Source organism: Macrosteles quadrilineatus, unplaced genomic scaffold (assembly GCF_028750875.1).
Source record: "Macrosteles quadrilineatus isolate MER2022 unplaced genomic scaffold, UCM_ALF_1.0 Scaffold_3__2_contigs__length_128488019, whole genome shotgun sequence".
Classification (NCBI taxonomy): Eukaryota; Metazoa; Arthropoda; class Insecta; order Hemiptera; family Cicadellidae; genus Macrosteles; species Macrosteles quadrilineatus.
The window spans coordinates 36,433,529-36,450,682 of NW_026542596.1; the positions used below are offsets into that span (position 1 = coordinate 36,433,529).

Genomic DNA, 17,154 nt, shown 5'->3' on the forward strand with positions numbered 1-17,154 from the left:
GCAATTCTAAATATCCCCTCGGGCGGAGATTCTTAAATTTATTATAATTTACAATTTATGATACAAACAGAGATTGTCATTGTATCTTGTTTGACGAAATAATAGTATATGAGACGAGGTGTTAGCCCGTCCTACGTACGGGAATTCAGTAGTCAGGTAAAACCGTGTACAATTCAGATCAGCTAGTTTACACATATAAAGACAAAGTTTCTTGCAGTTTTAATGTGAAGAATTTTCTTGTAAACAAATGTTGTGTGACGAAATATGTTTTTATTCCATCATAGGCCTATACGATATGCATTTTGAATCCAATAATTTTACAATAAAACAGCAATTCTGCTATTTTTACGGTGTGAAAAGCGTTGAAGTGAGATTTGCAGCCGATTCGCACAGACGCACACTGATTATAAGTAGCCTACGGTAGAGAGAGTAGTCAATAATAGTGTAATTAATAGTGTAGTTAAATGCAATAATAGTGTAGTTAAATAATAGTGTAATTCCTTAATTACTCGGCTATATATTAACTAGATGCATTTTCTTATAAGAAAAAAATATATTATTACGAATACATTTGGTTTAAAATGTAAAACACGGCCTCCAAACTACATATAATAATACGCATAATACAGACTACCACTACAAATCCAATTTTAATTATTATAAAGTTGTAGGTTATTATAATATGATTATGTAACAGATTCTTATTCAGTTATGCCAGTTATTCAGTTCTTATTAACAGTTGTGCCGATATCAGCAGCACTGCGCAGCAATTATGAGGCAACCTATCGGACGAACCCCAAGGCGTTTGGAGGCCGTGTTTTACATTTTAAACCAAATGTATTCGTAATAATATATTTTTTCTTATAAGAAAATGCATCTAGTTAATATATAGCCGAGTAATTAAGGAATTACACTTGTATTTATCAACAATCCATACGATTTTCGAAAAAAATAGCTGTACGATGTAGATTTTGTTAAACTTATTATTGTTATAACTTTTTTATTAGTTAAGATACAACTTTTTACCCAATGATCTTTTCTATTGGTAATATTTTTTGGATTAAAACTACGTTTTAACCGATGTCCTATCTCGTACCGTTCTCGAGCTACAGTCGTCTCGATGCATAGCGCGTTCCGCCATCTTTGCCCCCCTCCCCCCAAGTTCTCGACCACCTGAAAAGTAGGCGACATGCGTATTTTTTATCACCACAGTCCATATTACAACTATCAGCAAAGTTATTTGATATTACTTCTTTGCGACACTCACAAATTAATTCTACTTTCGGTTAAAAAACTACACGAAAAGTCAATTTTTACATATTTTATACAATAACTTGTTTATTTATAGAGATACGACCTCGGACCCAATAATCATTATTGTTGTCCACATTTTTATAATTCCAACGACGTTTTAACCGATGTTCTATCTTTTACCGTTTTCGAACTATCAGCGTTTTAACGCATAGCGCAAACCGCCATGTTTGCCCCCTCCCCCCACCTTATCGACCACTTTTGAAATAGGCGACATACGTAATTTTGATCACCACAGTCCATATTACAATAATCAGCAATAACATTGCGCACTACTTTCATGCATGCTCAAACCCCCTCAGCTCCTGGACTAATGGAGGAAAACGAGGTTTTTGTCACAGCTAATTTGAGAGAACGGATGGGCGTAGACACTTGGTAGGGGTGTCTAAAGAAAGGTATTGGTCTGTAGGTGAGCTCTCAAAAGAGAAACGAGGTAAATTTTCTTAGGCCTCTGCCCCAGAGGCCTTTAAAGTTCACTCTGCAATTTTGTTTACATTTCGACCATATGGATAGTTTTACACTACTTTTAATGAACCAGCTGTTAATATTAAAATTGTATTCAAAGGTCTACTGAAACTGTCAAAATTAAATGTTTACATTATTATTTATTATTTTTAATGGATTCTCCACTGCATGGCAAGTTTTTTATAGTTTCACCAAAATGATGAATTTATGACACGTTTTAAATGTTTTGTTCAAAAATCAATGCTTTATTGCTTTTAGAAAATTCTGGGTTGAAAATTGTGTCATAGATGAGAGCTGTGTTCAAGTTTTGGAATACAGTAGAAGTGTTTCTACTGCGGTGGCCGGCGTCATTTTACTCGAAACAACTGTCCTGCCAAAGATGCTACTTGCTCTGGTTGTAAGAAAAGGGGACATTTTGTGAAGGTATGCAGGTTGATGAAAACTCAAGGTAAGACCTTTAATGCCTCTTCTTTGGTAGTAACCACGCTTTCATGTGCAGCTGCCTGGCTGCCTCCAATGGACTGTCAAAAGCAGTTGTGCGGGGTTATGCAAATAAAATACCTGTTGAAGTTTTGGTTGATACTGCTGGAAGTACCGATAGTTTTATAAACCGAGCTGTGGTAATTGAAAATGGTTTTCATGTAATTCCAGAACGGAAACAGGTATCTATGGCTTCCACAAACCTAAAGTCACCCATCAAAGGTTATGTTAATGTAAACTTAGAGTTCTCTGACCATAACTATGAGAGAGTACAACTGTTTGTTATTGACAATCTGTGCACTGACATATTGGTTGGTCATGATATAATGAAACTGCATTCTTCAGTGAACCTAGATTTTGGAGGAGATAAGTTACCTCTGTCCATTTGTAATGTTGCCTGTGCTTCTGTGGAACCACCATGCCTTTTTCATAATATATCACCTGACTGCAAGCCCATTGCAACTAAGTCTCGTAGGTATTCTAATGATGATGAAAAGTACATCAACTCTGAAGTGCAAAAACTCCTTCAAAGTGGTATAATTGAAGAAAGTTCATCTCCCTGGCGTGCACAAGTGCTTGTTACCAAAAGTTCATCTCATAAAAAGCGATTAGTAATAGATTATAGTCAAACTATAAATAAGTTTACCCTATTGGATGCCTACCCCTTGCCTAATATTGAAAACATAGCTAGTAAAATAGCTGAAAATAAAGTATTCAGTATTATAGATTTAAAGGAGGCTTACCATCAAATACCAGTATCGGAACATGAAAAATGCTTCACAGCATTTGAGGCAGCAGGAAAACTTTATCAGTTCTGTAGGGTTCCATTTGGTGTGACAAATGGTGTGTCTGCTTTTCAGCGCACGATTAATAAGATTATTTCCACTGAAGAACTAGAAGGGGTGTGGGCTTTCATTGATGACATAACCGTAGCCGGAAAAACTCAGTCAGAACATGATGAAAGGCTGAATAAATTCTTAAAGGTAGCTAAGAAATATAATATTACTCTAAACAATGAGAAGAGCAAATTTTCTCAAGACATAATATCAATCCTAGGATATCAAATTCGCTACCAGTCTATGCAAGCAGATCCAGAGCGTCTGAAACCCTTGTTAGATTTGCCATTGCCAGTTAATGCATCTCAATTAAAACGTGCATTAGGAATATTTTCTCACTACTCAAAGTGGGTTCCCAAGTTCTCAAACAAGATTCGGCCTCTGATTGATTGCAAATCTTTTCCTATATTGCCCTCATCTTTGCCAGCTTTGGCTTTTCAGGAAATTAAACAAGACATATAGGAAAATCAATACTTACCGTGATTGATGATCTTTCTCCATTAGTTGTGGAAACAGATGCATCTGACTTTGCTATCGCTGCCACCTTAAGACAAAAGGGTAGACCTGTCGCTTTCTTTTCAAAAACATTGACCGATTGTGAAAAAGTCATTCCTCTATTGAGAAGGAAGCCCTAGCCATAGTCGAATCTCTAAAGAAGTGGAGACATTTCCTCATTGGGCGACATTTTCTATTAATCACCGATCAACAGGCTTTGTCGTTTGTGTTCAACAGTCGGCATACTAATAAAATAAAGAATGAGAAAATCACTAGATGGCGTCTTGAGTTGTCACCTTATTCTTTTGACATACAGTACAGACCAGGCAAAGAAAACGTCACCGCAGATGCATTTTCACGCGTTTGTGGAGCTGTCACAAACATAAATTGTGATGACAAGCTTTTTGCACTTCACCAGTCACTCTGCCACCCTGGTATCACTAGGATGTACCACTGGGTAAAAAGTAAAAACCTCCCTTACTCAGTTGAGGATGTTAAAACAATGACAAACAAATGCCCAATGTGTGCAGAGATTAAACCTCGTTTCTACAAAACTACAAATGCTCACCTTATCAAGGCCACAAAACCTTTTGAGCGACTAAATGTAGATTTTAAGGGTCCTTTGCCATCTTGCACACGTAATCGATATCTATTGACTATAATCGATGAATATTCACACTTCCCTTTTGCATATCCCTGCAGTGATATGTCCTCAAGCACAGTAGTTCGCTGTTTAGAAAATCTATTTTCAATATTTGGAATGCCAAACTACATTCATTCAGACGGAGGGACATCTTTTCTTTCAAAAGAACTCAGAGACTACCTTCATGAAAGAGGGATAGCCACCAGTCAAACGACTCCATATAATCCGGCAGGGAATGGCTAAGTTGAAAAGTTCAATGGAACATTGTGGAAAGCAATCTTGTTAGCTCTGAAGTCCAGGTCACTAAAGGTAGAACAATGGGAAGATGTACTCAATGATGCATTGCACTCCATAAGATCTCTTTTGTGCACTTCGACTAACAGTACGCCACATGAAAGGTTTTTCATTCATCCTCGGCGATCCCTCAATGGCACCTCACTGCCAGCTTGGCTCATGAAACCAGGACTGATATTCTTAAAAAGAAATGTTCGGCCATCAAAATTTGATCCTTTAGTTGAGGAAGTAGGGCTGATAGATGCTAACCCTCATTATGCCTTGGTTAAACACAATGATGGAAGTCAACTGTATCCCTCAAGCACCTTTCTCCAAGGGGGGGGTGTAAGTCTACTAGAAGACCAAGTCCTTCCAACGCTAAAAGAAAATCCTCAACTGGTGACAGATGAATCACAACCACATGTCATTCCAGAGCCGGGCATTAATCCAGATCCAAATGTCAATCCAGAACAGAATGTCACTCCATTTGATATCCAAGACCATGAATATCAACCAAATGATGATTATCAACCGAACTTCATTCCTGAACAAGACTCTGAAGAAAACCAACCTCTAGAAAGGCCGAAAAGATCAAGAAAACCACCAAGTTACCTCGCTGATTACATTGTTTAAATTTTGAGGGGGTGAATGTTATGAATTACTGTTTTTAGTAATCAGCTGAAGTATTTATTTACTTGTTGTTTGTATTAGAGATTTGTTTACCTTGACAACTATGTAACAATTTAAGTTTATTAAAGCCTTATTTTCTAAAAAGGTTCAGTTATTCACAACAAATGTTACTGCTTTCTGGAGAATCAGATATTTTTATCAAACAAAAAAATCTGATTTAATATGCTGATAGAATTCTGTATTTTTATGACCAAAGATGAAGATTACTTATAAATCCGGATACAATCTGAATGATTTTCCTAAAGCAGATTGAATTAGTGGTTAGTAATAAATATTGACTCTTTCCGTAACATTATAGACTAATTATATGAACTCATTCTCCCATATAGTGAAAGTGGCTTTGGTATGAAAAACAAACTCATGAACAAACAATTATAAGACTCCTAAAAACCTTTTGGGCAACCTAAAGCCGATAAAAAGGTAGGAAATATTGTGTTAAACGAATTCATCAATCACGTTTTTTAGGGAACGCAATCGTCATACTTATTATGACGATTACTTAATGATTACTTATGATTATTGCTTATCCTCCCTCTATTTAACTAAGATTCTAATGACTTCACTCTATCCATCGCAGTTAGCTGAATTTACATAAAACCTCAAGATTAACCGTCGATTTCGACGGGGTTCCACTAGTTTATTTTGTAAATTTAAAGTATCCAAATTGTAAAAATTTACTTATTTAGCGATTATTAACTTAATAATGTTTGTTCCTATCAAAAATTATTCCCTTTAATGCAAAATAAACCAAGTCATATTTTGAGTTTAAAATCTTATAAATCTTCTTTTGCCATTTTTCTCGAAAGTTGGCCAAGTGTGACTTGCAACATTTGTGAACTAAACCATCGAAATAATACATATTTATTCCCTATTTAAATACACATTAGATTTAACGAGTGCTTAGGTTTGCTGCTACGGGGAAGGTAAAAAGTGTTTTTTTTACCATATGTCAATAGTATAGGATGACATAAATAAATTTGCCAAATTTTATCAATATATATCCATAAACAAGTAAACTACAACAATTTTCATTTTCTCCATTAGAATTTAAAATTACACTATTTTTGAATTTTCTCCGTGACCGCTAGGCTTACAACAGCGCTTCAATATACTAAATTATTTCTTTTTTTAAGCTCTACAAAAAAGTCTAAAAAGAAATTGCAATTTTTTTTGTTTTTAGGGTCAAAAATGGGATAACCCCATTTTTACCCCATAAACCCCCTTTCCCATGGTCCCATTCTGCTGGATAGCGAACTCGTTTGAATAATACATAATACATATTTATTCCCTATTTAAATACACATTAGATTTAACGAGTGCTTAGGTTTGCTGCTACGGGGAAGGTAAACGTAGGTTTACACGTTTGTACCAAATTTTCAATCAGAACATTTACCATAGCTGACCCCCATCTATTTGAATGTAAAATTATGCTATTTTGTTCCTCATATTATTCCTGTACGTAAGATAATCCAGAATGCCATATTAAAATTGCAGACACTTTATAGTTTCACATACAGCTACCATTTTATATTTATTTTCTCTAACAAATTTTAATTTGAGAACATAGCTAAAAAGGTGTCTTTAGTACATAGCTTTCAGTCAAAGATCCAAATTTCAAATTACAGTATTACAATAAGCTGATATCAAAATAAAAATTGTTAGGTGAAAAAATATGCGGCTGTACAGGTAACTATCAAGTTTTTATATTTAAAAAATGATATTCTGGTTTAGCTATGGTACTGGAATAATACCTGAAAATGTTGGTGAAGAATTGCGGGACACACCCTGCATGTTTTTAAATACCTTGGTTTATAAATGTCCAATATTAAAAACATAATTTACCTAACTAAAAAATCTGATACAAATTTACCAAGCACAATACTTAATATGTGACAATGTTACTATTTTAGGTTCAAAATTACCAATGTTAGTTCAAACTTTGAAAGCCAGGCAATACAATTTTAATAAGGTTTGTTGAGGAAAAGAAAGTATAAGACAGTTGAATCCTTGGTGTACAAACTTTATTAAGATATAGCTCCGAAGCCGGGTATGAGAATGAACGAAGACAATTCCATGCATACGAATAAGTCTTCTTAATGGTAATAATTCTATTCTTTCTACAGAGAATCAGTTTCCAGCAAGCAGTTTTGATTTTGCTTAAGCCCTAAGTTTTAGATAATATTATACTTGACCTGTCTAACAATATAATGCTGATCAGTTAATAAATTATAAAAAAAATTAAATTTAAACACTGGATCTCTTGATGATACCGGTAAGCTGATTTGACTGAAACAAACGTCTTGCAATAAATAAGTAAAAAAAGGAGATCAGCTTGAGAATTTTAAAATGGAGCAGGCATTCAAATTCAAAATCTACATTGAAACAATCCAAATTTTCAAGTAGCATTTGTAATCTAGATGTATTGATCTTGTAGTACTTAATCGAAATAACACATTACATAGTAGCGGTGTAGACCAATGGTGCGGGGGCAACAAGGGAAATGACTAGCACTGGTGAAATTAAAAATGACTGGTACCGTATATTGAAAAAAACTTTAAACTGACAGAAATTAAGTTAATTGTGGATAAATAAGATTGAAAGAGTCTATGTAAAATTATGTACGTAGGTAGGACGTCTGCCCATGACATACATGTTTTGTTACTTAAGAAAGCTAGTTTTGCAATAAACTAGAACCTCTTCATGCCTAGATTTGCAATTTCGTAACAAACTTAATTTTAATTTTTATATCTTCACAGTAGTGTATAGATTTATATGCAGGGGCATCGCTCAAGAGATCTTTGAAATGTGCAAAAGTTCAACGTTTATGATATTTGACGCTGTGTTGGAATTTTGGGAAGTTTTAAACTGTCTAACCTTTTCTTTCTCATGAATATATGTAGACTTCAAAAAATTGTTTCCCCAGTTTTTTTAAAATTCATTTTGTGTAAATAAGCAGACAAAAATCGTTTTTGACTCATTTTATGTTTTTTTTATAAATAAATTACAAATATGATTCAATTTAGATAATTGGGAAACTGTGAAAAGGAATGACATGGTAAAGTATTATGCAAAAATAACTATATAATCTTGTAAAATATTTTTATTTTCAGAATAAAACACATAAAATTAAAATAAAATAAATAATTAATTAAATTTTAAAATTATATAAATTATAATTTAAATACAATTTTAAAAATTTTAACTTAAATTACCTATATTTAAATTTTATTTTTAAGTAATTTATAAAGTTAATGTCTGTATTAAATTTATATTACATAGGATGGATTTAAAATAAATTAAATAGATTTGAAAACTTAAAATAAAACAACTTAATACATATTAATAAAAAAATAATTTTGGTCTTTGGCAACGATAAGCCTCTCTCTTGATATAACTTGTTCTCGCTTTTTTACATAAAAAAATATAATAAGAAATAGAATTACAGTTTTATATTAAAAATTAAACGATTGGGTATTAAATATTTTATTTTTATTTTCATACTAGAGTCAAATAATTTTCCCCGTGGTCGAAAACTTGACCAAAAGGATGTATTGTGCAAACTTCTCAATTTTCACCCCACGCTGTAAATAAAACGTGATTGGAATTTCTTACATTTTGTTTTGATTTTATGTTTATATTTTTTGTAATTTTGTCACTAACATGCTAACTCATACAAGGCCCATAATAACTTTTTAAAATTGTAAATTAATTTCTTGAGTTCATTTTATTGTAAAATGGGATTTAGCACATCAAAATGGGGGTGACTTATTATTTTCAAATAGCAACTCCTCTATTTGAAGGATTTGTCAAAAGAAACGCAATGACGCAAACCCGAGGTCTCACCTCGTTGTAAGTTTAAAGGAGAAATATTCTTAATCCCAAGAATACCTATGATTTAATCCAAATTCCACCTGAGAGCCCATAGAAACTTCAGATAAAACAAAGATTAATTAGAACCCTACTCTTATTTTAAATGATTAGTATTTACAAAAATCACAAGTACAGAGAAACACGTTCTAAATTGATGTACAACATATTCCTGAAAATACACATGGTGCATTCTGTATGGCACAAAAAAAATGAAAATAAAAATTACATACTTGTGAAAACAACTAAAAAGAATTTGCTTGCAAAAAATGCCAAAAACTTATTCTCTATATTTGTGTTTATATTGTGTATGTTTCTTTAAACAAGTTTTGTTTTTAAAGAACTTTCCGCATGTGTCACACTTATAAGGTCTATCTCCAGAATGGACAAAGGTATGTTCCTTCATATTGCTCTCGTATGCGAAGCTTTTTCCACATATGTTGCACTTATAAGGTCGCACTCCTGTATGAACCAATGTATGTACCTTTAAATAGTAATTGGTTGTAAATGATTTTCCACATATTGTGCACTTATAACCTTGCCTTCCAGTGTGAATCAATCTATGATTCTTCAAATAGCTCTCGAATTTAAAGGATTTTTCACATGTATTGCACTTATAAGGTCGCACTTCTGTGTGACTCAATGTATGCCTATTCAAAACAGTTTTGGTTTTGAAAGATTTCCCACATTTATCACACATATAAGGTCTCTCTCCAGTATGACTCAATTTATGTTTCTTCATAGAATTATAGGCTTTGAAAGATTTTCCACATATAGTGCACTTATAAGGTCGCTCTTCAGTATGAACCATTGCATGTTCCTTTAAAGCCCTATTGGCTTTAAAGGATTTTCCACATTTATTGCACTCATAAGGTCTCTCTCCAGTATGAACCAATGTATGGTTCTTCAAAATTCTCTTAAATTTGAAGGATTTTCCACATGTAGTACACTTATAAGGTCGCTCTCCAGTATGGACCAATTTATGTATCCTCAAAGTGTGATTGGATGTGACAGATTTTCCACATATAGTGCACTTTGCACTATGTCGCTTTCCAGTATGGAACAATTTAATATGATTCTTTAAAACAGTTTTTGCTTTAAATGATTTTCCACATGAAGTGCACTCAAAAGGTCTCTCTTCAGTATGAGCCAATGCATGTTTCTTCAAATAGGCATTGGATGTAAATGATTTTCCACATATTGTGCACTTGTAAGGTCGCTCTTCAGTATGAACCAATGTATGTTCCTTCATACTGTTCTTGAATTTGAAAGATTTTCCACATGTGGTGCACTTATAAGGCTGCTTTCCAGTATGAACCAATCTATGTACATTCATATAGCTATTGGTTTTGAAAGACTTTCCACATATGGTGCACTTATAAGGTCGCTCTCCAGAATGCATCTTCAAATGAATTTTTACTGATTGTAGATGGAGAAATGTTTTCTCACAAACCAAACATTTAAAGGGGTGCTCACCTGTATGCTCCAATATATGATTCCTCATTTTCCACTGTGGTGAAAGTATTATCCTGCATAATGGACACTGATAAGAAAGCTTTTTAGTAGTTTTTAACATCTTTTACTTTTTACTATCTAACTTTACCCTAGTAATTAAATTAAATGACTCAACTAGTCAGTATGTTTTTTTGTCCATTAAATTTCCCTTGTATGAAGGATTTGTTAAATGTTAGGACCTTCATTCTATTTGAAGACATATCTTGCTCTAATCTTGTTACCGATGTGTATACGCCATATAGTACAATATGTATGGAGAATTTTTCATCTTTTACATGTCTTTTAAGTTCAGTTACATTACATTACTAATTATATCAAATAATTAGCTTTTATGTTGCTTTTAAAAATTTATCAAATCCTACTAAGCCTCCATAAACTTTGATTATAATTTAGGATAAATTATAGTTTTACAAAGCAACTTATTGACTTTCATTTGTTCTTTCTTCTTCTTTCTTTCTTTTTTCTTGTAGCGTCTAATAGAAAGTAAACACCTTTTTTAGCTATTGTTTAAAGTCAGAGATGATATGCAGCTTCACCGCAACAAACTTAAGTTTCTGTTCCTTATGTCTGGGATTGTCTATTGTCATTTCTGAAACAAACCATACATTATTAGACATATATATTTCATTTATTTGTTTGTTCATTTAGGATTAACTAATCGGCCAATTTATAAAATTATAATAATCGATATTAGCTCATGAATATCATGATAAAAAATCAGGATTGTTGCTTCAACCCATCTTTGCGAAGTGTGGCATCATTAAAAATGGTCTTAATGTTCTATTGAATGTAAATATACAGTGTGAGCATAAAGTGTTTTATATTGAAATGGTTTTTGGGTAAGGGTACATTCCCGAAATCAGTGCAGGTGCTCTTGAATTATTTTAGTTTTATGTCACACCAGGGACCAACGTAAATGTATTTAAAATGTAAAATGAACACACAAGTCAAATTAGGGTCACATAGTCATTTCTTACACTTGATTTTTACAAAATTGTAAATAATTTTGAAGAATTCCTCTGTTAGGATCTAATAAAAAGCTGCACTTGATGGTTTATGTAAAGGCCACTGAAAAAGGATGTTTACATAGAAAATATGTTTTTAAAAACTCCATTAAGAATAAAAGTTTGATATTTAAAGCAAAGAAGAAAGAATCTCAGGATACCCAAGATAGACGTACTGTATTTATTGGGAAACAGACAGACAGCCATAAAACTGTCAACTCTTCATCCAAAGAATTCGTCAGGGTAGGACTGAGATGTCGAGGTAAGCCTTAGCCATCTGAGTGGCTGTGTAAAGTAGTAATAGAAAATTAAACAAAGCCAATGTAAACAATACTGCTTTTCAAAGTAAATTTAGGCCCAGGCACACTGAAATCTAGCAACGGTCACGAACAGCAATGGACTTGCCCACCTAAGCCGGAAACGCACAACATGTTGCTCTTAGGATTTAGTTTCAAGAACACCATGCGTTGCTCTGAAAAAATTCAAACGTCTAGTTGAATTGAGTCCTTAAATATCATAAGTCCACCAAGTTGAGGAAATTACAGGTGTTAATGCAAGAAGAAGGTTGAATCAAGGGGCGAAGGATCGTGGATAGCTTTATAATGCAAAAACTGTGCATAGCGTTCTTGAAAATAACACTTAGTTTGGTATTATAATGTAATTTTGTATTAAGTTACACTGGGAAAATATGCACCTTGGTATGAACATAATCATTTTTAAGATAACTACAAATACATCATTCAGTAACCAATCATTCTTTCATTTTGATTACCAAATCTATATCTACTAGTGCACCTTTTGCTCGAGTTTGAGCAATTTCAAAGTATTGCAGGCGTTATTTCAAAACGAATAACAGTCATAATTTCCGATGACTTAAAAGAGTCATCTCAAAGATGATGTAAACAATCACACTCCAGTTATCAAAACTGAAAACGAACTCACTCTGAAAACAAACGCTCTTGTGTGTATATGATGTGTTTACCATGAACAGCTGTAATTAATAAGAATTATTTGTCTGTATAGGTTAACAAAATCTTTTCTTCATAAGAAATACATTGGGATTTTGATGGCCTGTGGGACGAAACCCGAGGACTAATTTTACCGGAATTTTGTCTACACAAAAAATACTTAATTTTGACACGTCGTTTGTAAAAATCTGTGCATTATTAACGGAGGAGTAGCGTTTTGTAAAATTCACCGTCACGTATTATATATACATATAGTACCTGGGGACCGAGCTTTGCTCGGGGAAAATTGTTAGTTTACTCTGAAAAGTATTGCAGATACATTAATCCACTCCCAATCTCCACACTGCTCACCTTCACTACTTACTTTACCACTCCCTACGTCGTGGACCTGTTTGCCCTCCTTCCCTATACCATTTTAGAATTGCAGATACATAAATGCCACAGACAGTTCCCACACTCTGCACTGCTAGCATTACTACTTCCTACACCATTTCCTACGTCATGGACCTGTTTTCCTCCCTTCTCGTAGCATTTTAGGATTGTAGATACCTTAATCTAATCGTCATAAACATTTCCCACACTCCGGACTGCTCACCTTTACTACTTCCTATGTCGCAGACCTCTTTCCATCCCTTCCCATAGGATTTTAGGATTGTAGATTCCTTAATCTAATCGTCATAAACAGTTTCCACACTCCAGACTGCTCGCCTTTACTACTTACTTCACCACTTCCTACGTCGCGGACCTGATTCCCTCCCTTCCCATAGCATTTTAGGATTGTAGATAACTTGATCTAATCGTTATTAACAGTTCCCACACTCCGGACTGTTCACCTTTACCACTTCCTTCACCACTTCCTACGTCGCGGACCTGTTTCCCTCTATTCCCATAGCATTTTAGGATTGTAGATTCCTTAATATAATCGTCATAAACAGTTTTCACACTCCAGATTGCTCGCATTTACTACTTCCTTCACCACTTCCTACGTCGCGGACCTCTTTCCATCCCTTCCCATAGCATTTTAGGATTGTAGATAACTTGATCTAATCGTTATTAACATTTCCCACACTCTAGATTGCTCACCTTTACTACTTCCTTCACCACTTTTTACGTCGCGGACCTGTTTCCCTCCCTTCCCATAGCATTTTAGGATTGCAGATTCCTTAATCTAATCGTCATAAACAGTTTTCACACTCCAGACTGCTCGCCTTTACTACTTCCTTAACCACTTCCTACGTCGCGGACCTGTTTCCCTCCATTTCCATAGCATTTTAGGATTGTAGATTCCTTAATCTAATCGTCATAAACAGGTTTCACACTCCAGATTGCTCGCATTTACTACTTCCTTCACCACTTCCTACGTCACGGACCTCTTTCCATCCCTTCCCGTAGGATTTTAGGATTGCAGATTCCTTAATCTAATCGTTATAAAAAGTTTCCACACTCCAGACTGCTCACCTTTACTACTTCCTTCACCACTTCCTACGTCACGGACCTGATTCCCTCCCTTCCCATAGCATTTTAGGATTGTAGATAACTTGATCTAATCGTTATTAACAGTTCCCACACTCCAGATTGCTCGCCTTTAATACTTCCTTCACCACTTCCTACGTCGCGGACCTCTTTCCATCCCTTCCCGTAGGATTTTAGGATTGCAGATTCCTTAATCTAATCGTCATAAACAGTTTCCACACTCCAGACTGCTCGCCTTTACTACTTCCTTTACCACTTCCTACGTCGCGGACCTGTTTCCCTCCATTTCCATAGCATTTTAGGATTGCAGATTCCTTAATCTAATCGTCATAAACAGTTTCCACACTCCAGACTGCTCGCCTTTACTACTTCCTTTACCACTTCCTACGTCGCGGACCTGATTCCCTCCCTTCCCATAGCATTTTAGGATTGTAGATTCCTTAATCTAATCGTCATAAACAGTTTCCACACTCTAGACTGCTCGCCTTTACTACTTCCTTCACCACTTCCTACGTCGCGGACCTCTTTCCATCCCTTCCCATAGCATTTTAGGATTGTAGATAACTTGATCTAATCGTTATTAACAGTTCCCACACTCCGGACTGCTCACCTTTACTACTTCCTTCACCACTTCCTACGTCGTGAACCTGTTTCCCTCCCTTCCCATAGCATTTTAGGATTGCAGATTCCTTAATCTAATCGTCATAAACAGTTTCCACACTCTAGACTGCTCGCCTTTACTACTTCCTTCACCACTTCCTACGTCGCGGACCTGATTCCCTCCCTTCCCATAGCATTTTATAATTTTAGATAACTTGATCTAATCATTATTAACAATTCCTACACTCCGGACTGCTCACCCTTACTACTTCCCTCACCACTCCCTATGTCGTAGTATAGACCTGTTTGCCCTCCTTCCTTATACTATTTTAGAATTGCAGATACATATAAATGCCACAGATGGTTCCCACACTCTGCACTGCTAGCCTTACAACTTCCTTCCCCATTTCCTACATCATGGACCTGTTTTCCTCCCTTCCCATTACATTTTAGGATTGCAGATACCTTAATTTAATCGTCATAAACAGTTCCCTCACTCCAGACTGCTCGCCTTTACTACTTCCTTCACCACTTCCTATGTCGTGGACCTGTTTTCCTCCCTTTCCATAGCATTTAAGGATTGCAGATACCGTAATCTAATCGTCATATAAACAGATCCCACATTCCACACTGCTACCCTTGACTATAGAATCGAGTTATCTTCAGTATAATCTTTGCTCAATAGTAACAACTGATGTTTTTTCCTTTTGTACTGTATTTTGTTTTGCTAGTATACTGTGGATAGACAAATTATTACAAGTCTTTTGTTTACTTTTTCCTTGTTATTTAATTCAGCCAACATGGTTACCTAGCAACCCATAAGACTAATGTTAAAAAAATGTGATTTTCAGTTACATTTTTCTACGTAATTAGATTTTTGTTGGCAGTTCTAATTGCAGTAAACTCGTTTTTAGGCCAGAAATAAACTATATGCAACATTTGAAGAAAATCGTCGGAGCCGTTTTCGAGATCTTGGTGCAAGCATACATACAAGCAAACTTTGCTCGTATTAGAGTATAGGATAAGGATTTTTTTTTTCAAGAATTGCTAGAAAACTCTTTATTTATGAACCAGACTTAGTTAACAGATGTTAAAATAAAAATACAATTTCCCGCTTTGCTCTTCAAGTAACAAGTCCTGCAGTCTATGGTTAAAATTTAAAACTACGTCTATAGTTGTAAACAAAGGGAATTGAGTTTTATCTTTGACTATTAATACAACAACCAAATAGTCAATGGTCTTATCTAATGTAAACAGATAGCGCTGCTGTTCCCCAACTTTAGCCCTTGGCCTTAACTGTACTTAAGTGATGCCCTTTCTTAATATTCTGAGACATATTTGCACATTTACATTTAAAAAAAAATTGTTTTTAATAGTGGTGGTATTAACGAATATACAAATTTTGATTCAATCGGTCTAAATATGGCACCGTAGAGCGTAAAAAAAGAATTAGGTACTAGATGTAGTATGTGTTCTATTTTCAGTTGAAAGTGTTTTTTTATGTCTATTGAATTTAATTGCTCGTAAACAACAAATTTGCACTGAATCAAAAAGATATTTACCCGAGTCCTGTCTAAAGTTAGGAGTGAGAGGGGGGGGGGTTGTGCTACTTCTGCTCCAGGGCGCAAAAAACCTGGCTACGCCACATTCTGCACTGATCGCTGAAACAATCCAAACTAGAAAATTTTGCAGATTCAAAATATATTATACACTAGCTGTACCCGCGGGCTTTGCCCTGTTTAACTTTATAAGTGAGCTCGTTCGCATGGCTCAATCACGTCCTGGTTGAAGTTCGTTCGCTACGCTCATTCACTTTTAGGTTGGAACTCGTTCGCTGCGCTCACTTGCCTTCAGATTAGCTCGTTCGCTACGCTAACTCGCCTCCAGGTTGAAGTTCGTTCGCTAAGCTCGCTCACCTTTTGGTTGCAGATTAGCTGTTGTCATAAATGTAAAAGAAATAATATAGTGCTGCACCCTGTTGGTAATCCTTGTAACTTTAATGCTATTGAACATCATAGAACAGAACCAACTTGTTTAATTGAAACAGCTGTTAAGATTCATTAATTCCATTTAAATATGAGTACTCATAAGGTTAACATGGGAATCTCCAGAGCAACTGGGGCGGAGTCCGAGAGTCCGATCAGAATAAAAACAGCTTAGTTTTCCTATTTAATGTCTAAAGAATCAGTGTACCAAATTTCAGCCTCCTAGGTAAATGGGAAGTAAGAGAATTAGTGATGAGTGAGTGAGTGAGTGAGTGAGTCAGTGAGGGCTTTGCCTTTTATATATATAGATTATTATTAGAATTTAAAAATAAACTATATCCAACAAATACCCATTACAGTATAACTTTAACTTATATATTACTTATTTTGTTATACTAACTAGTAACTATGTCGCAAAGCTAAAGGTATAACTGCAATTAGTAAGCATTTTATACTTGATGCCAACCCCGTACGAAGGACGGGTACTCTGCTAGTATATATATATATATATGTATGTGTGTGTGTGTGTGTTTCCGTTAACAACTTGAG

General features: G+C 34.9%; 1 protein-coding gene across 4 annotated transcripts in view; it reads right to left on the bottom strand.

Moving 5' to 3' along the window:
* Positions 1-9,059: 9,059 nt before the first annotated feature.
* The window catches only part of LOC128988996 (zinc finger protein 708-like), a 56,354-nt gene continuing 48,259 nt past the window's right edge, over positions 9,060-17,154 (bottom strand). For 3 of the 4 annotated variants that reach the window (XM_054410842.1, XM_054410841.1, XM_054410843.1), the window contains one exon: positions 9,060-11,164. In XM_054410842.1, the coding sequence (XP_054266817.1) occupies positions 9,341-10,636 (1,296 nt within the window). In that variant the 5' untranslated portion in view covers positions 10,637-11,164 and the 3' untranslated portion in view covers positions 9,060-9,340. Of the gene's footprint in view, positions 11,165-16,182; positions 16,282-17,154 lie in introns of all 4 variants that reach the window. The other variant, XM_054410840.1, reaches the window with a different exon arrangement.